At 49.7% G+C, this 26,305-nt stretch overlaps 1 protein-coding gene across 1 annotated transcript in view; it reads right to left on the bottom strand.

Annotated features, from left to right (window-relative positions):
- The window catches only part of LOC147693247 (uncharacterized), a 49,768-nt gene extending 24,199 nt beyond the window's left edge, over positions 1 to 25,569 (bottom strand). Inside the window, exons 1-2 of the mRNA XM_086933644.1 lie at positions 25,418 to 25,569; positions 14,677 to 14,799 (exon numbers count right to left, since the gene is read on the bottom strand). Coding sequence (XP_086789770.1) covers positions 14,677 to 14,799; positions 25,418 to 25,487 — 193 coding nt within the window. The 5' untranslated portion in view covers positions 25,488 to 25,569. The remainder of the gene's footprint in view (positions 1 to 14,676; positions 14,800 to 25,417) is intronic.
- Between the last annotated feature and the right edge of the window lie 736 nt (positions 25,570 to 26,305).

A 26,305-nucleotide genomic window follows, 5' to 3' on the forward strand; every position in this document is an offset into this window, starting at 1 on the left:
CGCCACGCCAGACCATACCAGACAACCCACACCACACTACACCATACTATACAATGACATGCCACCCCAGACCATACCAGCAACCCACAGCACACCACACCCTACTGTATAATGACAGGCCAGACCATACGAGACAACCCACACCACACCACACCACACCCTACTGTATAATGACAGGCCATACCATACCAGACAACCCACCCCACACCACACCATACTATACAATGACATGCCACGCCAGACAATACCAGACAACCCACACCACACCACACCATACTATACAATAACATGCCACGCCAGACCATACCAGACAACCCACACCACACCGAACCATACTATACAATGACATGCCACGCCAGACCATACCAGACAACCCACACCACACCACACCCTACTGTATAATGACAGGCCATACCATACCAGACAACCCACACCACACCACACCACACCCTACTGTATAATGACAGGCCATACCATATCACACCATACTATACAATGACAGGCCAGACCATACCAGACAACCCACCCCACACCACACCACACCACACTGTATAATGACGCCATACCATATCACACCATACTATACAATGACAGGCCAGACCATACCAGAAAACCCACACCACACACACCACACCATACTATACAATGACATGCCACGCCAGGCCATACCAGACAACCCACACCACACCACACCATACTATACAATGACATGCCACGCCAGACCATACCACACAACCCACACCACACCACACCCTACTGTATAATGACAGGCCACACCATACCAGACAACCCACACCACACCACACTGCACCACACCCTACTGTATAATGACAGGCCATACCATATCACACCATACTATAAAATGACAGGCCAGACCATACCAGACAACCCACCCCACACCACACCACACTGTATAATGACGCCATACCATATCACACCATACTATACAATGACAGGCCAGACCATACCAGACAACCCACACCACACCACACCACACCATACTATACAAAGACAGGCCAGACCATACCAGACAACCCACGCCACACCACACCACACCACACCCTACTGTATAATGACAGGCCATACCATATCAAACCATACTATACAATGACATGCCACGCCAGACCATACCAGACAACCCACACCACACCATACTATACAATGACTGGTCATACCATACCAGACAACCCACACCACACCACACCACACCACACCACACTGTATAATGACAGGCCATACCATATCACACCATACTATACAATGACATGCCATGCCAGACCATACCAGACAACCCACACCACACCACACCATACTATACAATGACAGGCCAGACCATACCAGACAACCCACACCACACCACACCACACCCTACTGTATAATGATAGGCCATACCATATCAAACCATACTATACAATGACATCCCACGCCAGACCATACCAGACAACTCACACCACACCACACCATACTATACAATGACAGGTCATACCATACCAGACAACCCACACCACACCACACCACACCACACTGTATAATGACAGGCCATACCATATCACACCATAGTATACAATGACATGCCACGCCAGACCATACCAGACAACCCACACCACACCACACCATAATATACAATGACATGCCACGCCAGACCATACCAGATAACCCACACTACACCACACCATACTATACAATGACATGCCACGCCAGACCATACCAGACAACCCACACCATACCACACCACACCACACCCTACTGTATAATGACAGGCCATACCATATCACACCATACTATCAATGACAGGCCAGACCATACCAGACAATCCACACCACACTACACCACACTGTATAATGACAGGCCATACCATATCATACCATACTATACAATGAAAGGCCATGCCAGACCATACCAGACAACCCACACCACACCCTACTGTATAATGACAGGTCATACCATACCAGACAACCCACACCACACCCTACTGTATAATGACAGGTCATACCATACCAGACAACCCACACCACACCCTACTGTTTAATGACAGGCCATACCATACCAGACAACCCACACCACACCACACCCTACTGTATAATGACAGGCCATACCATACCAGACAACCCACACCCTACTGTATAATGACAGGCCATACCATATCACATCGTACTATACAATGAAAGGCCATACCAGACCATACCAGATAACCCACACTACACGACACCACACCACACCCTACTGTATAATGACAGGCCATACCATATCACACCATACTATACAATGACAGGCCATACCAGACCATACCAGACAACCCACACCACACCACACCCCACTGTATAATGACAGGCCATACCATATCACACCGTACTATACAATGGCAGGCCATACCAGACCATAGCATACTATACTGGGACAGTTCATTCCATATCACACCATACTATACAATGACAGGCCATACCATTAAGTATGGGCGGAAAATCCGTTCAGCTCGCGGATTTTGCGGATTTTCGTTAAATTCGCAATCCGCGAGATTCGCGAATTTCCCGCAACATCCGCAAATCCGCGAGCAGCGGATTTTATGGCTTGCTCGCACTGTTCGCGTGAGTTCGCGGCTTCCCAGTTCAACTTCGCGCCCCGCGAATAAGCGCTAAATTCCAGAAATACGATCTTAGCAAAACTGAAACTACTTACCAGGTTCAAAAGTTCAAGCTCATCATTAGTAGCCATTTTCTGTAGTGCTTCCTGAGGGGCCCCTCCAGAGTTCAGTTGCCTACTTGCAACTATTATGTGACCCTGCTCTGACCCTCAGAATAGTTACACATATGCCACAAAGGTCCTGAATTACAGCTAAGGGAGACAAGCAGGAGCCAGGCTGGAAGTTCAAATCCAGTGACACATTAATCAGCCCCTAATTCATTTTTGTCAGTTGGGGCAGGGCAGGTGTTGTAACTAATTTTGCAACAATGAAAGCACTTAGCAAGTGCAAAAGATCACTAATCAGGAAGCACTAAGGAAGCAGGTGCCAGCTAAAAAAATATTCTGTGACACATTAATCAGCCCCAAATTAATTCAGGTCACTTGAGGCAGGGAAGGTGTGCTTTGCTTTGCCACAATAATGTACACTGGACAACCAGAGGGTGCTGTGATGAAACAGAGGGTGGCATGGGTGAGCCAGAGGGTGGCATGGGAAAACCAGAGAGTGGCAGTGGTGACAGAGGGTGGCAGTGATGAAGAAGAGTGTCCCAAACAGGCTGGACACGTAGAAACAACAAGTTCGCAAAACTTGCGACCCGACAGGTAAGTTCGCGTTTGCAAAATTGTACAAAAACCCTCGCGACCTGGCAGAAACCCGCGCGAACACAAAAAAAAAAATCCACAAATTTGCGAGAATTCGCGGATTTTGCGGATTGCGAGTTCGCAAATCCGCAAAATTCGAGAACTCGAGATTCGCAAAATTCGCCCATGCTTACATACCATACCATACCAGACAACCCACACCACACCACACCATACTGTATAATGACAGGCCATACCATATCACACCATACTATACAATGACAGGCCATTCCAGACCATACTATACCATAGCATACTATACAATACCATACCAAACCATACTGTTGCGAAGTCACCCTGTGTGCCCCCTGCACCCCCATTTTTTGCTGACTGGTACTGGTAGTCAGGTAAGGTTACGCCCAGGCTCCCCAAACAGCATTACAAGTTGCAAGAATTTCAGGTGCATTTGGAATATACAGCAGGTGTGAAGAATGTATTTGCTGATTGTTGGTCTAGATTATCCCTCCAAATAGAGGATACAGTGCAGGACAGTGACAATGAGGTTATTTTCATAGTTGCTATTATGTCAGAAGGGAAGCAACTATGAATTTCTGAGAAAAATGGAAGGTAGCTGTTATGGAGGATGAAGTTTTGCAGAAAATTATAAGATGTTTAAGTAAGGAATGGAAAAAAGAATGAGTGAATCTATGACAGCCTTCCAGCATGTGTTCCTGGAATTGAATGTTAAGAGTGGCATTTTGAGGAGGACAAATTTGCTTGTTTTCCTCACATGATGCAAGAAAAAATATTAGGACTAGCACACAAAGGTCAAGTGGATATAGAGCCATTGATGGAAGGATTATAGAGAAGTTATGGTTGCAAGCATGGATAGGAACGAGGAGCAAATTGAAAAGGATTGTGTAGCTTGTGTGATCAATGATTAAAGCCAAGTTACTTTTCCTAGTCCAGTTGAAGCTATACCTATACCCGGAAACCCTTGGAATAACCTGGCTTTGGACGTCTTTTGACCAATGGATGTACTTGAAGAGTGTAGTAGGTATGGTATTGTTTTGATTGATTATGGGTCATGATGGCCTGAATCAGTATTTATGAAAATGGTTAGCAAGGAGGATGTTAGTGATTTCTTGCAATCTTTAGTTTCGAGGAAGGAGCTCTGGTAGAGTTAGTAATGGACAATGGGGGTGCAGTTCATTTTCCAAAAATGCCCTAACAAATTTGACCCATTAGGGCATTAAACGTGTGACTACGTCCTGATATCATCCGAGGAACAATGGGTTGGAACAAAGATCTAATCGAGTCATTGAGGATCATTTTCAGCTGGCAGTGTCAAATAGATTGGATCGGAAAGTGGAGCTGAAGAGTTTGTTGTGGGCAATTCGTACTACTCCGATTTCCAACCCAGATGTACCCACTTTTTCACTGCTGGAGGGTCATTTGGCAGCTACTAAGTTAGTTCATTGAACAGATATTGGCAGCTATTGAACCTGTTACCACACTACCTGAAGGATTTATTGTGTTTCAAGCATGTATTGCCCACTTTTAATGACCAGCTACCGATTTTTCTTACATTTGATTCTTTTAGGCAGAATTGAAAGACAACGAAACAGAATACACATAAGAACATTAACACATGGAACAACAGGAGGCAATAAGATGAGTGGTTCTTTGCTTGTGTTTGTCTTTCTTTAATCATGTTCTTCCTCACGGAATACAGATAAGCGTAGCCAAACTGTTTCGCCTCGCTACAGGCATCCTCAGGGCAGAGTCACGTATTGCGGCATTGTAGGTGGTTCTAAGCAGAAGCGGCATCACAGAGGATAAACAAGTATCCAAAAAGCTCTTGTAAAAGAAATTAGCTTGAGTTTGCAGTAGATCATAGGTAGAGTTAGGAACACACTTCAAAATTCCAGAGTCTGACAAATGCGTCCATCCATGCTAAGCCGTGTTCAGCATGCCGAGTTCCTGCATCCTGTGTTCAGCTTGTATAATTTTTTTGGTTTTGTAAGGGGAAAGATGTGTTGAGTCTTTGTGTGGAATGTTATGGGACAACAGGAATAGACTGTTACAGTGCTAGGGTTTGAAAGGAGCGTCTGTTAAGACTTGAATTTGAGCCCATCCGGTTGTGTACTGATCGGGAGAAAGTATTACATTTTCCTGCATTCAAAATTCAATGATATCTGTGTTTTCCTGCATCCAGAATGTTGCATCTGTTGCAATTAAAAGTATATCTCTGAAAGTCAATGCTTTCATTTCTTATGTTGCCTTCCTCTTATTTTGCAGCATTCAAAAATAAGAGATAATATATATGTATGTGTGCATAGATATTTATACACATAGTGAATAGCCTGTTTCAGTGAGTGAACAGCCTTTTTCAGTGAGTGCATTTCTTGTCTTCCAAGCCAATGCTTTAGTTTCCCAACTCAGTTTGTTTGATGCTCATATCTTCTCATTTGGTTGGAGCATCACTTGAGCTCTAGTGTCCAGCTCCCTGGCTCTCAGCCTGTGAGTGGGTGGCTGATTGGCTCTAAGGCTAAAGACAGGTGGCTGCTGGGAGATCTATTCAGAGTCTGGTGTCTTGTTTCTCTGGTCAGATAAAGGGGCCCATTAGGGTGTTGGGCGGATTGCCCCCGCCAGGCTGGCAGTAGCCACCGCTGGCCTGGCGGGGGCAATCCGCCTGACATCCGCAACTGAATTCCCCCCGCCATATTAGTATGGTGGGGGGTACCGTGGCGGACGGAAAGACCGTTCACCGCTTTTCCACCCCAGTCACCTTGCGGCTGGAACCAGAGAAGCAGGCAGTCCTCTACGGCAGAATAGTGAAACGATTGTTTCCACCGGGAGGACATGACGAAAGCGCCCCTGGTTCCCTAATTTTTAAAGATAAAAGACGTCATTGCACGAGGAACATTGTTTAAAGATACCACACGCCCATTTTCAGGATCCTCAATAGATAATTGAAGCGGGCCATGCATATATAGGAGAGAAAAACGGAATATGAAGCAAACCCACCAATCCTAGAAAATTCCACGTCCCAACTGAACCTCATTTGACCATATCCAAAGAATATTCTTAAGGGTGATCTTATTGACCCCAGAAAAACCCCAGACAGAACGTAGTGTCTTGATAAAGGTGGCTTAAAACCAAACCTACCACCAAAACGCGTCGACGCATTTCCAAGTATAATTCTTCAACTCGTACACCTGTGTTGATACATTATAAGACGGTGCATAACACATGGGTGTCAGATAGAGTCTGAATATACACCTTGTATTGTACAATTGGATGTCTTACCATTGTCTGTCCCCCTTATTTGCATCAATTTTGCTGGTCAATCTTGAATTTCCATGTACTTTTATTATTGTAATTTTTTTATTGGTTTTATTTGTGTTTAGTGGTGCTATTGTCCACTTGCTCTTTTTATTATATTGTGTAATTAATAAACTGTGTTTTTTTAAAAACTTTATATACTAATTGTGCTAATTGCTTTGTGATCTAAGTTGTTCAATTGAATACCCTATTCAAGGGAACCTTTTCTGTTTACTGTTTGGATTAACCCTACTTCCCTTGATTTTGGTTAAGGGGTACCTCTCACCTTCTTCTACTAGACGATATTGCCCCTATCGATCTTGCTCCGTCCCCAGCCCCCCCCGGCAGGTAAAAAGGCTCAAAAACCCCGTTGTAGAACTAAGAAGCCGAAACCTGCTAAAAAACAGCTAAGAGAGTAGTATCTACACCTGATCCTCTACAGCCTGAGCCAGCTTACCACCTCCCGTCTGGGCCACCCATCTAATAATCGATCTTCAGGCCCATATGGAACAGCTTATCAATTCTCATTTTAAAACCTTGTCATGTAGGATTGATAGACTAGTTTCATTGATAAATAATAAAGGTTTAGGTGGAGTACAGCCAGCTACCTCAACCTGGAAACCCGCCACTATAGTGGCTCTAGGTACAACCAAGTTGGCCAATAAAGGCCATAACCCAGGCAAAAGTATTTGCCTAGATAATCCTACACATGATCTGGTCCCCTTAAACATGCAGAAATTTATCACTGCCACGATTGGTTCTGGCCTAGTTAGTCAACCTAAGGTTACATCCGGCCCGACCCCCCGAGATCCACTTCCTACCCCAAAAACCCCTGGAAAACAGCGGCCAGATTCAGGTAGGTCACAATACAATTCCGCTCTGAAATTTTATGAAAATGGACCCCAAAAATCCCCTCCTTGCCCCCAGCTACCACCTGAAGCAGCTCCGTATGTGGTGGTGCTAACAGGAGTTCCCTTGCTGGTCGGTGAGCAAGGCGAAACATTTCCCGAGCTGAAGAATAAAATCATCTTCTGGCTAAACAGACATAGACCATTAATGGGTCCATGCCAGGGGGAAATCTGGCTAGGGAATAGATCCAAAGACATCTGTGGTGACTGTCTAATTGTCAATTTTAGGGATCCTGGAGTGGTCGACCACATTCTAGGCCATGGAGGTCCCTTTAACGCGGGTTCCATTAATACTCTCCACCTGGGGTATTTCTACTCACGAGTTCCAGCACCAGGGGGGGCCTGCTCCATCCTATTTCCACCAGGGTGGACAGGAATTAGAATCTAACTTACCCGTGGCTAATAGATACTGGGCCTTATTTATGAAGGCCTTGCGCGGCCGGTGTGCCACTTTTAAAATGGGAAAAAGTGACGCACCGGCAGCGCCAGGCCTTCATAAATAAGGCCCACTGTGTTTTGAACAACGTGGATTGGCTACCCCTTTCCCCGGGCCCCGTTGGAATGGTCTCGAATCTAGACAGGAGGGTTTGAGTGACGAGGTGGGGCTATCCGAGTTGGTAATTAGGAGCATGGCGGATAGTATAACAACACTCCTACCATCCCATAATACCAGCCCCATAGGAGGCGAAAGGGAGCTGGATATACACACTCACATAGATTATCCACCCTCTATCGTGTCCCAACCTACCGAAGATACCTCTGCCCGATTGGTGACTCATAGATCTCTAATTGGGCCTTGGAATGCAGTGGGATTGGGGTCTAAGCAGGACAACTCGGAGTGGAGAGAGTTGATGGACAGTTATGATCTGTGACTATTCCAAGAGACCTGGCTGTTGTCTGCCCCTGCTAGGGTAGGTTTCGCAACATTCTACTCATAGGCCGTGCAGGGACCCAGGGGAAGACCCTCGGGGGGGGTTGTGCACTTGGGTTGCTGCACATTTGGGGTGCTCAGTGAAGGTAATAGACTCCCATTGCCCGGACATTCTTTGTATCGTACTTCATTTTTTGGACGGTTTGACGCTGGCAGTGATTAATGTATATTTACGTCCCTCATCACACCAGTTGGGCTTATCTATCTTAGAGGCCCTTGAGAATCTCCTCCATTTATTCCCCTCACCGCACCATAAAATTATTTGGGTGGATTGTAATTGCTAGCCCGTTTCAAGCCCCTCTACTCACTCACTGACCCCGTATCTTCAGCAGATCTAGCTGCCCTAAATAGTACTTCTGAACTAGACCACCCGGATGGCTCTGGTTTTGTTTGCCCACCCTGTACCCTGCTTGAAATTCAGGCGGCCCTCAAAAGTTTGACTTCAGGGAAAGCCCTGGGCCTAGATAGGATCCCTAGGGATCTATACCTGGCTGAACAGAAGGTCTGGCCCCCTACATTAGGTTATGTTTTAATGCCATTCTACAGGGCATGGAGATCCCCCTAACATGGCTGGGTGCAGAAATCATACCCATCCATAAAAAGGTTTCCCCCCTCGACCCGGCTAACTACCGCCCCATTAGCCTGATTAACGTCCTCCAGAAATTATTTGCCCGCTTTCTACTAACAAGGTTGCAGAGTTGGATGGATGACCATCACATCCTAACCCCCCTCCATGCGGACTTTCGAGTGAAGGTCTCTACTATCGACCAACTGTTTAGATTACAGTTAGTCTACTGGAAGACGGTATCCTTGGGGGCGGGTAGTTTGTACTTGATCTTTGTGGATCTTCGGTCCGCATTCAACCTGGTCCAGAGGGATAAGTTTGGGCAATACTATTAGAGATGGGTGCCCCGGTTTATTTGTATCATCTATTTAAACGTATGCACCAAGGTACCTATGCAAGGGTGAAGTATGGGAGGAATGGGGAGCTCTTGGCTCTGTTCCCAGTGGAAAGGGGAGTAAGGCAGGGGTGCGTGTTGGCCCCTACGCTCTTCTCTATTTTCCTCAACGGGCTGATGATCATTTAATGGGAGCAAGGGATCTAGACTCACCAATCTTAGCAGGCCGCAAGATACCTGCCCTGATGTTCGCTGATGATACCCCTTTACTATCAAAATCATCCATGGGTATACAGCGAACACTAGAGGCATTTTGCTCCTTCTGTAGACTGAGGAACTTGGAGATGGCATTATAAACTGTTCATGGTTTATAATGCCAAATCATCCAACTGTCCTCACCCCCGCTTGGATGGCTCGGTGTTGGAACAAGTGTCTACCTTTGATTACTTGGGGGTAACATTAAATGATAGAATGGACTGGGGGTCCCACATGTCTAAGGCTAACCTGAAGTTGACCCAATCGTCTGGAGGTATCCTAAAGGTTTATAACGAGAGCTCCTTTAAACAGTTGGGTCCGCCCATGGAAATTTATAAAGCCCAGGCGAGAGGGGATGCGCTTTATGGTGCAGACCTTTGGGGTTACGTCTGTGCCGCCCCCCTTTCCCATACTGAGAATAGGTTTATCAGGCGCCTCCTGAGACTACCCCAGAGTACCCCCCTGACCCCCTTACGGTTGGATCTAGGCCTGGTCCCTATACAGGAGAATGTTTCAAATTGTCTCCTGCTATACTGGAGACTACTCTGGTCCACCCCCGAGCTCTCTAACTACAGGGAGGACCTAAGGGATCTTCTGTCCAGATGGGGTGTGGGAAAAATCCCCAGGTTAAAGTACATTAAACACCTTTGCCATGAACTTGGTATGAGAGACATGTGGTCCTCTCCTGAGGAGACTTATGTCTTGATCTCCAAGAGGTCGATGAGCTTGGTACTTAAGCGACACCGAACGGAACTCACACTAATGAACCCCTCCCTGGGTAGGCTGACTAATACCTTTTTCGATATTAAGGTCCACCCCTATTTTGAGAAATTTCTGGACGATATCCAGCCCCTCTTGGCTAAGAAACTGTACATCCAGTTTATACATGGAACATTGCCACTAAGGGTAGCAACACACAAGTGGTCAAATGCTCCACAAACAGCGAGTTCTTGCCCAGGGTGTGAGGGTAGTAGAGAGACAGATCTGCACGTTCTGCTCTTCTGCACCTCCTATTCTAAGGCAAGAGCTAAATGGATCATTCAACTTTGCAAGTCCAGGCGTCTCAGGGACTATAGGGAGGTATTCAAAATCCTTAAACAAGATATTACCCCCTTGATTGTGTTCGCGACTGCTAGATTCCTCCTGTCTATGTGGTACACAAGAAGCGCTAAATTAAAAATTAAAAACTGTTAAACTATTGCTCTTGTACTAGCATAAACATGGTAAATACAGAAGGTATCCTACAAACAAATTGCCTAGGATTTGTCCATTTTTCTTTCTTATGTCTGTTTTATTACATCCTTTTTAATCGTTTTATGATTACAGCCTCTTTTATGATGGTATTTTACTATTGTTCAAATTTCTCCTTTTATCTGCAATTGTGTATATATGTGCTTTTATGGTTTTTAACCGATAATAAAGCTTTTGACTGACTGACTGATGTTGTGCTGCAGTCCCTTGATTAGGGAGGTATTGACTTTTGTAGGTTGTGCGCTGCACTCTAATGATCAGGGAGTTATCGACATTGGTAGGTTGTGCGCTGCACATTGAAGAGGGATTTTATGACTTTGTAGGTCATGCGCTGCACTCCCTTGAATAGGGAGTTATTGACTTTGGTAGGTTGTGCACTGCACTTTCTTGAAGAGGGAGTTTTTGACTTTGGTACGTCATGCTCCGCATTCTCTTGAATCGCGTGTTATTGGCTTTGGTACTTCATGTGCTGCACTCCCTTGAATAAGGAGTTATTGACTTTGGTTGATCGTGCGCTGCACTTTCTTGAAGAGGGAGTTTTTGACTTTGTAGGTCATGCGCTGCACTCCCTTGAATAGGGAGTTATTGGTTTTGGTAGGTTGTGCGCTGCACTTTCTTGAAGAGGGAGTTTTTGACTTTGGTACGTCATGCTCTGCATTCTCTCGAATCACGTGTTATTGGTTTTGGTACTTCATGTGCTGCACTCTCTTGAATAGGGAGTTATTGACTTTGATAGGTTGTGCGCTGCACTAGACCTGAGTCTGGTCCAAACTTTCAACTGAAAGATGGAACACTAATCTTAAAAAAACTTTACCCAAAGCTACTAATGACCCTCTGGAAGCTGACGCACGCTTTAACCAGTGGGTGGAGGCTTCTTTGGATTTCACCCTCCCAAAAATAGAATTATCCCATAGGAGTGGTGAGAACAAGAAAGCCTGGTACACGCCCGAGCTGAAAGCTCTTAAATTAGTGTGCAAATAACAGGAGAGACAGTGGAGAAAAAACTACTCCGAAGCTGGTAAGGACAGCTATAGGTTAGCCTTAAGGAAGTACAAACAGGAAATTAAGTCCACCCAATCCAACTACTTTCAGGACAAAATTAGCTCAGCGGCTAATTCTTCTAGGGAAGTTTTCAAAATGTTTAAATCCCTTGTCACACCCCCTGCTCCTATTGTCGACCCCAGCCTAGCACATGTTCGGTGTAAGGAATTTGCAAAATTCTTCGCCACAAAGGTGGCTAATTTTATTCTTATCTTTCCAAGATACACCCACTGAAAAAATCCTATCTCCTCATATGGATGTAATTAGGCTTGAGGAATTCGCCCTACTAGACGTCCCGACAACCCAGGCTCTTCGAAAGAACCTAAAGTCAGGTTCCCCAGCTGACCCCGCACCCCCTACCATACTGAATCTGGTGTCAGACACTGTGGCCCCAGTGATCCAGGAGGTGATCAATTATTCTTCCTTGGCTTCAGGCATGGTCCCCTCTGCGTGGAAACAGGCAAGAGTAAAGGCCTTGTTGAAGAAACCCAACCTCAACCCGGAAGACTGGGTAAATTATCGTCCCATCTCCCTTCTGCCTGCCATCAGCAAACTCACGGAGAAACATGTAAATTCCCTACTTGCCACCTTTCTTGAGGATAATAACTCCCTTCATCCCACACAGACAGGCTTCAGAAGCAAGCAGGGCACTGAAACTGCCCTTATTACAGTGGTTGAGGAACCAAGGAAGATCGTGGACTGTGGAAGTTGTGCGGCCGTACTACTTTTAGATCTTAGCGCGGCCTTTGACACCGTTAATCATTTTATTCTGATCCATAGGCTAAGAGAAGTAGGTGTCACGGGCCGTGCACTAAAGTGGCTGCACTCTTTCCTGTCCGACAGGACTTTTGCGGTCTTTGAGGACGATGCTTCCTCCCCTCAAATGTGCCTACAGTGTGGTGTTCCCCAGGGTTCATCCCTCAGCCCAACCTTATTTAACATTTACATGAGGCCTTTGGCTGAGGTGGTGCTTCCCTAGGGAGTACAACTGGTAACGTACGCGGATGACACACAGCTCATCATCTCCTTGACTACTCAGGATGCCCCTTATGAAAACCTCTCCACCTGTCTCAATAAAGTCCGCGAATGGATGGACAAATCTTTTCTAAAACTTAACGGAGCAAAGACAGAGGTGATGATGCTGGGACACAAGGCACCTACCACTGCGGAGAATTGGTGGCCGAACAGTCTTGGCCATCCGCCTCTGCCAAAGGAGCAAATCAAAAGCCTGGGGGTCTGGATGGACCCAGCTCTTAACTTTTCGGTGCAGGCCCGGAAGGTAGCAGCTACATGCTATGCTCTCATTAGACTACTTAGGAAAATTATCAGGCTACTTCCATTTGAAGCCAGGAGGATCTTAGTGCTGGCTCTGATTCTGTCGCGCTTAGATTATTCAAACGCACTATACTTGGGCACCCCTCAGGGGACAATTAAGATCCTTCAGACCGTGCAGAACTGTGCAGCACGGATGCTGTTGAATGTCTCACGGAGGACCTCTGCCAAACCTGCACTACGTCAGCTTCACTGGCTACCAGTGCAACAGAGGATCGAGTTCAAAGCCTTGATCACTGTTCATAAGGCAGTTAATAAAACAGGACCGGCACTGATTCAATCTATGTTCTGCCCTTATCATACCGGTCGGACTCTAAGATCTAGCAATAAGAACTTTCTGGCAGTCCCCAAAACAAGGAGAGTGCGCATGTGCGGCTGACACTTCTCCGTACAGGCCACAAAACTCTGGAATAATCGGCCAGACTCCGTCAGAATGGAAGTAAACCACCTTAGGTTCAGGAAGATGTTGAAAACCTTCCTGTTTGCCTAGACTTCTGAGAATGAACGTGGTCCAAGCGCTGGGATGCCTCCGGGTAGCCATGAGCTATACAAATAGGTAATCATTCATTCATTCATTCACTCTAATGATCAGGGAGTTATTGACTTTGATAGGTTGTGCGCTGCACTCCCTTGAATAGAAAGATATTGTCTGTAGTTGATCCTGCACTGTACTTTCTTGAAAAGGTTGTTATCCAGTGATGGTTTTCTTTTTTTTTGTCTACCCACGCTCTGTAACAGGGAGGGATTACGTTACTTTGTGAACCCCCCATTGGATTGTTATTGAAACTCCAACTGGATTGGTTATGATTCAGCTGGTCCTCCTCCTCCATTTTGGAGGAGTGAGGATGGGTTGTAGGGACAGTTCCTTCTCGGCTCATTTTTCTTTTCTTGTCTTAAAGTTTCTTTGGTTTTTAGTCCATCCTCTTCCGGATGGACACTGTGGGCCATGCCTGTTGAGTGATGGAAGATAATGGAAGTCTGGGATTCTGTGCATCACCTGGCTAACATGTTCTCCTGCTATGTTGGGCATCTTCATGGTGTTCTGGGTCCACAGTTTGGTACTGAGGGGTGTTCCAGCCCAGGTCAATTTACAAGGCAGGCCAAATTCTCCTCAAATATTAGACATGCAATGGTCTATATAAATAGATATACCAGCCAATATCGACTCATTGTTGTCACACTCAGAACAAGTACAGTGTTCATCATAACTGGAAAACAAGTGAATCCCAAATAATGCTTTCTCTTTTAAAAACCTATTGCCTTTGTCAATCTTTCTGATAGGCACCTGAGGAGCTATCTGTTTCTCAGATGCCATCCTTCTAGTTTCATGCAGTGGTTCTCTTGCTAAAGCCAGAGGGTGCACAGGTTTTGAATTACCCTGTGTGAGTGTCTTCCAGTTTAGGAGCATTGGAGTGAGGGGTGGGGGTCTTATGCGGGTACCATGCGGGTGCCTAACATTCTTCCAACTCACCGCCGTCTGGTTTGCACTCCCAGCCGTCGCAATACGTCACTTTGACACATCTCTGGTTCTTGGAGCATCCTCTATTCCCAGGCCCGGGTCGGCACTCTTGAGGGCAGCGTCGGCCATCAGGCTCTGAAAAGGACACATCAGCAGAATGAATGCACGAGCACGTTCAAAAATTAAACTCTGGTTTCATCATTCCACTTACTTAGCTGTTACCACAAAGGAAGCTCTCCCACCAGTGCCGCCCACTCTGCCCCTAAGTGTCTGAGTTTACGAACCCCCGGTAAAGCTTAGCTTTCAGATTCTAAAACACTGCCATGGTGCCGTGGAAGTGTTCCCCAACCTAGGCGTAAGTATCAAAGCAACCTTTTACCTACATTTGTCCTACCTTGCTCTGCATTACAGTTCTAGTACTGACATTTACCCAGTTATGTACTGAATAAGGGTGGATTGGTTTCTTTGAAACTAGCCTCATTTATTATGCACAAGGGTTCTTAGTAAAGTCCCCAGCGCAAGCGCATGACCCACATAACAGGATTATTATACTCTGTGCACAAGTAATTGCTCTGTGTCTTCATCATGAGAGCCCTGACAGTTATTTTTTCACAAATTAAGCACTGGTCATGGTGCCAGGGTGTCTTCGCTGCAGATATGATTCTCCTTGTGCAGGAAGGGACAATTTCCTGCACACAAACAATACACTGAGGCATCTTTGTCTTTCTATGTTTTGCTGCAGAATGCAGGACACATAGAAAGGGAAAAAAGGGGTAAAAATAAAGATTTTTGTCCTTGTTTCGCCTCGCCTGGGAAGGCGTAGCATTCTGACACAATACCAGGTCTACCAGTAATGGTATATCTGGGAATGTGCTACAATCCTTGGGTGGGTGTGTGGGAACATCTACGTCCACCCATGGAACGCCTCCCTGGGGCAGAGTAACGAAACGCAGCTATTTGCACAGTGTTGTGTTACTCTATATTTATCATGGCTCTCAGGGGCATATGTACAAGCCCCTATCACCACAGGAACGTCACTTTTAGTGACGTTCCTGTGGCGATATGTGATTCACCTTATTTACAAGGCAGAGTTAAGCCACGTAATGTGGATTAACGCTGCCTTGTAAATAAGGCCCCCTTTCAAGCTACACTTAGTGTGAAAGGAGAGGGCAATGTGTGTTGTGTTCCAACATTTGATTTTGACGCCGCCCCCTATTTACAAGGACAGCATAATTAGGAGGCAGCGCCAAAATTAGGATCAGCAAAAATCTGCTCTTAAACAGGTGAAATGGGGAGAACTGCTTCATTCCTGCATTGAGCAGCACACATAGAAACAACAACAGGCCATTGATGGTTTATGTGCAGGAGGGGAGACCTCCCTGCATAGAAGCAATCTTCCCTCCCTCACCACAAGCACAGGCACCCTTGCTCTACGGTGCCAGGGTGCCTGGGTTGGCGCTAGACTGCTAAATGTAGCACCAGCGCAGGGGGGACACAGGGCTGCACCATATTAGTGTAAATTTGGTGCAGCCCTGCGTTTCAGAAGTAGCAGAGCGCGGCGTTAAGACAAGGAGGCTAACGCCACGCTCCGCCACTTCCTTGTAAATATGCCACTTATTGTCTTGCAAGGTGGCCTTGCATGGCTTCATACAAATGACTATAGCGCTGCCTCGCACTTTCATCCCCTTGCGTTTTGCCGCACAAGCGCAACTCAATACTAAGGGGCAGATTTACAAGCCCCTGGCGCCACTTTTGCATAATTTTTCTCATGTTAAAAATTACGCAAAAGTGGCGCAAGGGGCTTGTAAATCTGCACCCCAATCTTTCTAAAACTCCTGGTGTAGCAGCGAGGCGCTACCCTGCTCCGCATGTTCTCCTTCTAAACCATAGTATCTTTTCCTATACACCCTCTTGGCTGGAGGAGTAAACTCAAATGGGTACTCCTTTCCGCCGTGCAGTTGCATCAGACACCCTTGTGTTCATGGACATCTGCAGAGCATGCCCCCTGGGGCGCTTCGACGCCCTTGGGCCGCCCGCGAGCTGGGGAGTGGCTCTGATTCTCAACCGACATTTACTTCTGCAACTGGCAGGTCTTACGCCTACCTTGTATGTATCGAAAGTATGCTGAAGGGGAGGGCGAGGGAAATTTAGTTCACAATATACCACCCCCTTTCCAAAAACTAAAAAAGGAGGAAGAAGCACCTATGCTAGCGCCATGAAGCAGATTTAGTGCTAATTTGTTGAAATTTAAAGTGCCAGGAGTCTACTGCAGCTTGTGCCATCAACTGCCCCTGCCGGCGCTGCCAATGTCAGTACCTATTCAAATACTAACGGTCAAGTTTGACAATTTGAGGCCCCCAAACGTATAACTAAGCTTGGGTGGCAGGAACTAGTTGTTTTTCAAGCAAACTGAATTAAAATAACTGTTGTGTAGCGTATCTCTAGACTACACAAACAGCGCCACCATGTGACCGCTGTCATAAGTGTTGGTGTTAAAAATTAAGTGCAGGTGCCAAGCATCGAAATACACTGGCACAAATTAAGCACTAGTGTCTGAGTGCAGAAAGAACCAGCTATTTTAGCACCATGAAGTAGATTCAGTGCTGTGCCCAGGTGTAGGGGCACCCTGTGATGAAGCATGCTCTACTGGTGGGTGAGGATTCAGTGCTCTGCCCAGGTGTAGGGGCACCCTGTGATGAAGCATGCTCAACTGGTGGGTGAGGATTCAGTGCTGTGCCCAGGTGTAGGGGCACCCTGTGATGGAGCATGCTCTACTGGTGGGTGAGGATTCAGTGCTGTGCCCAGGTGTAGGAGCACCCTGTGATGAAGCATGCTCTACTGGTGGGTGAGGATTCAGTGCTGTGCCCAGGTGTAGGGGCACCCTGTGATGAAGCATGCTCTACTGGTGGATGAGGATTCAGTGCTGTGCCCAGGTGTAGGGGCACCCTGTGATGAAGCATGCTCTACTGGCCGGTGAGGATTCAGTGCTGTGCCCAGGTGTAGGGGCACCCTGTGATGGGGCACCCTGTGATGAAGCATACTCTACTGGTGGGTGAGGATTCAGTGCTGTGCCCAGGTGTAGGGGCACCCTGTGATGAAGCATGCTCTACTGGTGGGTGAGGATTCAGTGCTGTGCCCAGGTGCGGGGGCACCCTGTGATGAAGCATACTCTACTGGTGGGTGAGGATTCAGTGCTGTGCCCAGGTGTAGGGGCACCCTGTGATGAAGCATGCTCTACTGGTGGGTGAGGGTTCAGTGCTGTGCCCAGGTGTAGGAGCACCCTGTGATGAAGCATGCTCTACTGGTGGGTGAGGATTCAGTGCTGTGCCCAGGTGTAGGAGCACCCTGTGAAGAAGCATGCTCTACTGGTGGGTGAGGATTCAGTGATGTGCCCAGGTGTAGGGGCACCCTGTGATGAAGCATGCTCTACTGGTGGGTGAGGATTCAGTGCTGTGCCCAGGTGTAGGGGCACCATGTGATGAAGCATGCTCTACTGGTGGGTGAGGGTTCAGTGCTGCATCCATGGTGTAGGGGCACCCTGTGATGAAGCATGCTCTACTGGTGGGTGAGTATTCATTGCTGTGCCCAGGTGTAGGGGCACCCTGTGGTGAAGCATGCTCTACTGGTGGGTGAGGATTCAGTGCTGTGCCCAGGTGTAGGGGCACCCAGTGATGATGCATGCTCTACTGGTGGGTGAGGGTTCAGTGCTGCATCCAGGGTTTAGGGGCACCCTCTGATGAAGCATGCTCTACTGGTGGGTGAGTTCAGTGCTGTGCCCAGGGTGTAGGGGCACCCTGTGATGAAGCATGCTCTACTGGTGGGTGAGGGTTCAGTGCTGTGCCCAGGTGTACGTGCACCCTGTGATGAAGCATGATCTACTGGTGGGTGAGGATTCAGTGCTGTGCCCAGGGTTAGGGGCACCCTGTGATGAAGCATGCTCTACTGGTGGGTGAGGGTTCAGTGCTGCATCCAGGGTGTAGGGGCACCCTCTGATGAAGCATGCTCTACTGGTAGGTGAGGGTTCAGTGCTGTGCCCAGGGTGTAGGGGCACCCTGTGATGAAGCATGCTCTACTGGTGGATGAGGGTCAGTGCTGTGCCCAGGTGTAGGGGCACCCTGTGATGAAGCATGCTCTGCTGGTGGGTGAGGATTCAGTGCTGTGCCCAGGTGTAGGGGCAGCACCCTCTGATGAAGCATGCTCTACTGGTGGGTGAGTGTTCAGTGCTGCATCCAGGGTGTAGGGGCACCCAGTGATGAAGCAATGCTCTACTGGTGGGTGAGTATTCAGTGCTCTGCCCAGGTGTAGGGGCACCCTGTGGTGAAGCATGCTTTACTGGTGGGTGAGGATTCAGTGCTGTGCCCAGGTGTAGGGGCACCCTGTGATGAAGCATGCTCTACTGGTGGGTGAGGGTTCAGTGCTGCATCCAGGGTGTAGGGGCACCCTCTGATGAAGCATGCTCTACTGGTGGGTGAGGGTTCAGTGCTGTGCCCAGGTGTAGGGGCACCCTGTGATGAAGCATGCTCTACTGGTGGGTGAGGATTCAGTGCTGTGCAAAGGTGTAGGGGCAGCATCCTTTGATGAAGCATGCTCTACTGGTGGGTGAGGGTTCAGTGCTGCATCCAGGGTGTCGGGGCACCCTCTGATGAAGCATGCTCTACTGGTGGGTGAGGGTTCAGTGCTGTGCCCAGGTGTAGGGGCACCCTGTGATGAAGCATGCGTCTACTTGTGGGTGAGGGTTCAGTGCTGCATCCAGGGTGTAGGGGCACCCTCTGATGAAGCATGCTCTACTGGTAGGTGAGGGTTCAGTGCTGTGCCCAGGGTGTAGGGGCACCCTGTGATGAAGCATGCTCTACTGGTGGATGAGGGTCAGTGCTGTGCCCAGGTGTAGGGGCACCCTGTGATGAAGCATGCTCTGCTGGTGGGTGAGGATTCAGTGCTGTGCCCAGGTGTAGGGGCAGCACCCTCTGATGAAGCATGCTCTACTGGTGGGTGAGTGTTCAGTGCTGCATCCAGGGTGTAGGGGCACCCAGTGATGAAGCAATGCTCTACTGGTGGGTGAGTATTCAGTGCTCTGCCCAGGTGTAGGGGCACCCTGTGGTGAAGCATGCTTTACTGGTGGGTGAGGATTCAGTGCTGTGCCCAGGTGTAGGGGCACCCTGTGATGAAGCATGCTCTACTGGTGGGTGAGGGTTCAGTGCTGCATCCAGGGTGTAGGGGCACCCTCTGATGAAGCATGCTCTACTGGTGGGTGAGGGTTCAGTGCTGTGCCCAGGTGTAGGGGCACCCTGTGATGAAGCATGCTCTACTGGTGGGTGAGGATTCAGTGCTGTGCAAAGGTGTAGGGGCAGCATCCTTTGATGAAGCATGCTCTACTGGTGGGTGAGGGTTCAGTGCTGCATCCAGGGTGTCGGGGCACCCTCTGATGAAGCATGCTCTACTGGTGGGTGAGGGTTCAGTGCTGTGCCCAGGTGTAGGGGCACCCTGTGATGAAGCATGCGTCTACTTGTGGGTGAGGGTTCAGTGCTGCATCCAGGGTGTAGGGGCACCCTGTGATGAAGCATGCTCTACTGGTGGGTGAGGATTCAGTGCTGTGCCCAGGTGTAGGGGCAGCATCCTTTGATGAAGCATGCTCTACTGGTGGGTGAGGGTTCAGTGCTGCATCCAGGGTGTAGGGGCACCCAGTGATGAAGCATGCTCTACTGGTGGGTGAGTATTCAGTGCTCTGCCTAGGTGTAGGGGCACCCTGTGGTGAAGCATGCTTTGCTGGTGGGTGAGGATTCAGTGCTGTGCCCAGGTGTAGGGGCACCCTGTGATGAAGCATGCTCTACTTGTGGGTGAGGGTTCAGTGCTGCATCCAGGGTGTAGGGGCACCCTCTGATGAAGCATGCTCTACTGGTGGGTGAGGGTTCAGTGCTTTGCCCAGGGTGTAGGGGCACCCTGTGATGAAGCATGCTCTACTGGTGGGTGAGGGTTCAGTGCTGTGCCCAGGTGTAGGGGCACCCTGTGATGAAGCATGCTCTACTGGTGGGTGAGGGTTCAGTGCTGCATCCAGGGTGTAGGGGCACCCTGTGATGAAGCATGCTCTACTGGTGGGTGAGGGTTCAGTGCTGCATCCAGGGTGTAGGGGCACCCTGTGATGAAGCATGCTCTACTGGTGGGTGAGGATTCAGTGCTACGCCCAGGTGTAGGGGCACCCTGTAAAGAAGCATGCTCTACTTGTGGGTGAGGGTTCAGTGCTGCATCCAGGGTGTAGGGGCACCCTGTGATGAAGCATGCTCTACTGGTGGGTGAGGGTTCAGTGCTGTGCCCAGGGTGTAGGGGCACCCTGTGATGAAACATGCTCTACTGGTGGGTAAGGGTTCAGTGCTGTGCCCAGGTGTAGGGGCACCCTGTGATGAAGCATGCTCTCCTGGTGGGTGAGGATTCAGTGCTGTGCCCAGGTGTAGGGGCACCCTGTGATGAAGCATGCTCTACTGGTGGGTGAGGATTCAGTGCTGTGCCCAGGTGTAGGGGCACCCTGTGATGAAGCATGCTCTACTGGTGGGTGAGGGTTCAGTGCTGCATCCATGGTGTAGGGGCACCCTGTGATGAAGCATGCTCTACTGGTGGGTGAGTATTCAGTGCTGTGCCCAGGTGTAGGGGCACCCTGTGGTGAAGCATGCTCTACTGGTGGGCGAGGATTCAGTGCTGTGCCCAGGTGTAGGGGCACCCTGTGATGAAGCATGCTCTACTGGTGGGTGAGGGTTCAGTGCTGCATCCAGGGTGTAGGGGCACCCTCTGATGAAGCATGCTCTACTGGTGGGTGAGTTCAGTGCTGTGCCCAGGGTGTAGGGGCACCCTGTGATGAAGCATGCTCTACTGGTGGGTGAGGGTTCAGTGCTGTGCCCAGGTGTACGTGCACCCTGTAATGAAGCATGATCTACTGGTGGGTGAGGATTCAGTGCTGTGCCCAGGGTTAGGGGCACCCTGTGATGAAGCATGCTCTACTGGTAGGTGAGGGTTCAGTGCTGCATCCAGGGTGTAGGGGCACCCTCTGATGAAGCATGCTCTACTGGTAGGTGAGGGTTCAGTGCTGTGCCCAGGGTGTAGGGGCACCCTGTGATGAAGCATGCTCTACTGGTGGATGAGGGTCAGTGCTGTGCCCAGGTGTAGGGGCACCCTGTGATGAAGCATGCTCTACTGGTGGGTGAGGATTCAGTGCTGTGCCCAGGTGTAGGGGCAGCACCCTCTGATGAAGCATGCTCTACTGGTGGGTGAGTGTTCAGTGCTGCATCCAGGGTGTAGGGGCACCCAGTGATGAAGCATGCTCTACTGGTGGGTGAGTATTCAGTGCTCTGCCCAGGTGTAGAGGCACCCTGTGGTGAAGCATGCTTTACTGGCGGGTGAGGATTCAGTGCTGTGCCCAGGTGTAGGGGCACCCTGTGATGAAGCATGCTCTACTGGTGGGTGAGGGTTCAGTGCTGCATCCAGGGTGTAGGGGCACCCTCTGATGAAGCATGCTCTACTGGTGGGTGAGGGTTCAGTGCTGTGCCCAGGTGTAGGGGCACCCTGTGATGAAGCATGCTCTACTGGTGGGTGAGGATTCAGTGCTGTGCCCAGGTGTAGGGGCAGCATCCTTTGATGAAGCATGCTCTACTGGTGGGTGAGGGTTCAGTGCTGCATCCAGGGTGTAGGGGCACCCAGTGATGAAGCATGCTCTACTGGTGGGTGAGTATTCAGTGCTCTGCCCAGGTGTAGGGGCACCCTGTGGTGAAGCATGCTTTGCTGGTGGGTGAGGATTCAGTGCTGTGCCCAGGGTGTAGGGGCACCCTGTGATGAAGCATGCTCTACTGGTGGGTGAGGGTTCAGTGCTGTGCCCAGGTGTAGGGGCACCCTGTGATGAAGCATGCTCTACTGGTGGGTGAGGGTTCAGTGCTGCATCCAGGGTGTAGGGGCACCCTGTGATGAAGCATGCTCTACTGGTGGGTGAGGATTCAGTGCTACGCCCAGGTGTAGGGGCACCTTGTAAAGAAGCATGCTCTACTTGTGGGTGAGGGTTCAGTGCTGCATCCAGGGTGTAGGGGCACCCTGTGATGAAGCATGCTCTACTGGTGGGTGAGGGTTCAGTGCTGTGCCCAGGGTGTAGGGGCACCCTGTGATAAAGCATGCTCTACTGGTGGGTGAGGGTTCAGTGCTGTGCCCAGGGTGTAGGGGCACCCTGTGATGAAACATGCTCTACTGGTGGGTAAGGGTTCAGTGCTGTGCCCAGGTGTAGGGGCACCCTGTGATGAAGCATGCTCTCCTGGTGGGTGAGGATTCAGTGCTGTGCCCAGGTGTAGGGGCACCCTGTGATGAAGCATGCTCTACTGGTGGGTTAGGGTTCAGTGCTGCATCCAGGGTGTAGGGGCACCCTCTGATGAAGCATGCTCTACTGGTAGGTGAGGGTTCAGTGCTGTGCCCAGGGTGTAGGGGCACCCTGTGATGAAGCATGCTCTACTGGTGGGTGAGGGTTCAGTGCTGTGCCCAGGTGTAGGGGCACCCTGTGATGAAGCATGCTCTACTGGTGGGTGAGGGTTCAGTGCTGCATCCAGGGTGTAGGGGCACCCTCTGATGAAGCATTCTCTACTGGTGGGTGAGGGTTCAGTGCTGGGCCCAGGGTGTAGGGGCACCCTATGATGAAGCATGCTCTACTGGTGGGTGAGGGTTCAGTGCTGCATCCAGGGTGTAGGGGCACCCTGTGATGAAGCATGCTCTACTGGTGGGTAAGGGTTCAGTGCTGTGCCCAGGTGTAGGGGCACCCTGTGATGAAGCATGCTCTACTGGTGGGTGAGTATTCAGTGCTGTGCCCAGGTATAGGGGCACCCTGTGATGAAGCATGCTCTACTGGTGGGTGAGGGTTCAGTGCTGCATCCAGGGTGTAGGGGCACCCTCTGATGAAGCATGCTCTACTGGTAGGTGAGGGTTCAGTGCTGTGCCCAGGGTGAAGGGGCACCCTGTGATGAAGCATGCTCTACTGGTGGGTGAGGGTTCAGTGCTGTGCCCAGGTGTAGGGGCACCCTGTGATGAAGCATGCTCTACTGGTGGGTGAGGGTTCAGTGCTGCATCCAGGGTGTAGGGGCACCCTCTGATGAAGCATGCTCTACTGGTGGGTGAGGGTTCAGTGCTGTGTCCAGGGTGTAGGGGCACCCTGTGATGAAGCATGCTCTACTGGTGGGTGAGGGTTCAGTGCTGTGCCCAGGTGTAGGGGCACCCTGTGATGAAGCATGCTCTACTCGTGGGTGAGGGTTCAGTGCTGCATCCAGGGTGTAGGGGCACCCTCTGATGAAGCATGCTCTACTGGTGGGTGAGGGTTCAGTGCTGTGCCCAGGGTGTAGGGGTACCCTGTGATGAAGCATGCTCTACTGGTGGGTGAGGGTTCAGTGCTGCATCCAGGGTGTAGGGGCACCCTCTGATGAATCATGCTCTACTGGTGGGTGAGGGTTCAGTGCTGTGCCCAGGGTGTAGGGGCACCCTGTGATGAAGCATGCTCTACTGGTGGGTGAGGGTTCAGTGCTGTGCCCAGGGTGTAGGGGCACCCTGTGATGAAGCGTGCTCTACTGGTGGGTGAGGGTTCAGTGCAGCATCCAGGGTGTAGGGGCACCCTCTGATGAAGCATGCTCTACTGGTGAGTGAGGGTTCAGTGCTGTGCCCAGGGTGTAGAAGCACCCTGTGATGAAGCATGCTCTACTGGTGGGTGAGGGTTCAGTGCTGCATCCAGGGTGTAGGGGCACCCTCTGATGAAGCATGCTCTACTGGTGGGTGAGGATTCAGTGCTGCGCCCAGGTGTAGGGGCACCCTGTGATGAAGCATGCTCTACTGGTGGGTAAGGGTTCAGTGCTGTGCCCAGGTGTAGGGGCACCCTGCGATGAAGCATGCTCTACTGGTGGGTGAGGATTCAGTGCTGTGTCCAGGTGTAGGGGCACCCTCTGATGAAGCATGCTCTACTGGTAGGTGAGGGTTCAGTGCTGTGCCCAGGGTGTAGGGGCACCCTGTGATGAAGCATGCTCTACTGGTGGGTGAGGATTCAGTGCTGTGTCCAGGTGTAGGGGCACCCTCTGATGAAGCATGCTCTACTGGTAGGTGAGGGTTCAGTGCTGTGCCCAGGGTGTAGGGGCACCCTGTGATGAAGCATGCTCTACTGGTGGGTGAGGGTTCAGTGCTGTGCCCAGGTGTAGGGGAACCCTCTGATGAAGCATGCTCTACTGGTGGGTGAGGGTTCAGTGCTGTGCCCAGGGTGTAGGGGCACCCTCTGATGAAGCATTCTCTACTGGTGGGTGAGGGTTCAGTGCTGGGCCCAGGGTGTAGGGGCACCCTGTGATGAAGCATGGTCTATTGGTGGGTGAGGGTTCAGTGCTGTGCTCAGGGTGTAGGGGCACCCTGTGATGAAGCATGTACCATTCATGGGTGAGAGTTTCAAGTCCTTGATTAAGTATCGTTCAAGCATATTTATCCACCTCATGACACAGTCTAGTTGATGCACTTTAGTCTCCTAACTCTTGTTATAGATGCTGTGACTTTGGGGAGAGATGAGAACGCACCTCTTTAAAGTGCACTGCATCACAATGTAATACCCGCCCACTCCCCGCGGCCACCCCTCTAATAAGGCTTCTTTTGGACCCTGTACATTACTTTGCTGCATTGTATGGGGTTGGCGCTGCAGGAATAGCACATGCATGCATGCAAACTCCTAAAAGTCTCCCTTGATAAGAAAAAGAATAAAGAGTTGTCACCGTACCGTGTGCTGAGAGCACCTCCGCTGTCCAGAGGGCGAGGACCACGAAGAGGAGGCTTCCTGCGGCCTTCATGGTGATGCTGCCGGAGTGGGCGACCGGTGCTCTCTGGCCAGAGTCTCAGATGGCTTTTAAAGGCCCTTGGGTGGGTCTCAAAGTGAGGGATAATAGATGTGCTTCTTGGCCACACCTAGGCATGCTTTCCAAAGGCATCATTAGTGAAACGCCTGGGTCACTTTCAGCGGAGTGAAAACTCCCTGCATTATTACATCTTTATGAGCGTCACAGCTTTAAGTTGGCTAATGTTTTCCTCACATGCTATGTAATTATTCTATATTAAACTTGGCATTTGCAGCAGTGATATTCTATGGGCTGTAAATCAGCCAACAGATGCCCATTCATTGCAGTGAGTGGGGAGTGCCCAGAGTGTGGGCTCTCTCTGCTGCTGTGCCAGGACAATGCCACCCATCGGGACAAGGCTACCGCCTGGCAGAGTATCCAGCGCACGCCCCTGTGCCAGGACCTGTATCTTGAGGGTCCCACTTTGAAAAGGGTGAGGTTGTAGGCATTGCAGGGCTATCCAAAAACAAAGCCCTGGGCCCAGATGGGGGAAACATCCTTTACAACGCAACTTTTACAACGCATGCCATTACAATGCATTGCGCTGGGGGGTGCTCTAGGATAGGGAATCGATTTCATTTACTCTCCAACACCTTCCCTACTATCCACGGGGACTGGAGTTGGAATAGTATATTAAAGTATTCACTATCCAGCACCCCTCAACACTATGCGTTGTAACAGCATGCGTTATAAAACCTGCGATGTAAAGGCATGCGTGGTAAAAGCATGCGTTGTAATGTCATACATCCCCCAGATGGTATTCCTCCGGACCT

Source organism: Lissotriton vulgaris, chromosome 8, assembly GCF_964263255.1.
Source record: "Lissotriton vulgaris chromosome 8, aLisVul1.2, whole genome shotgun sequence".
Lineage (NCBI taxonomy): Eukaryota > Metazoa > Chordata > Amphibia > Caudata > Salamandridae > Lissotriton > Lissotriton vulgaris.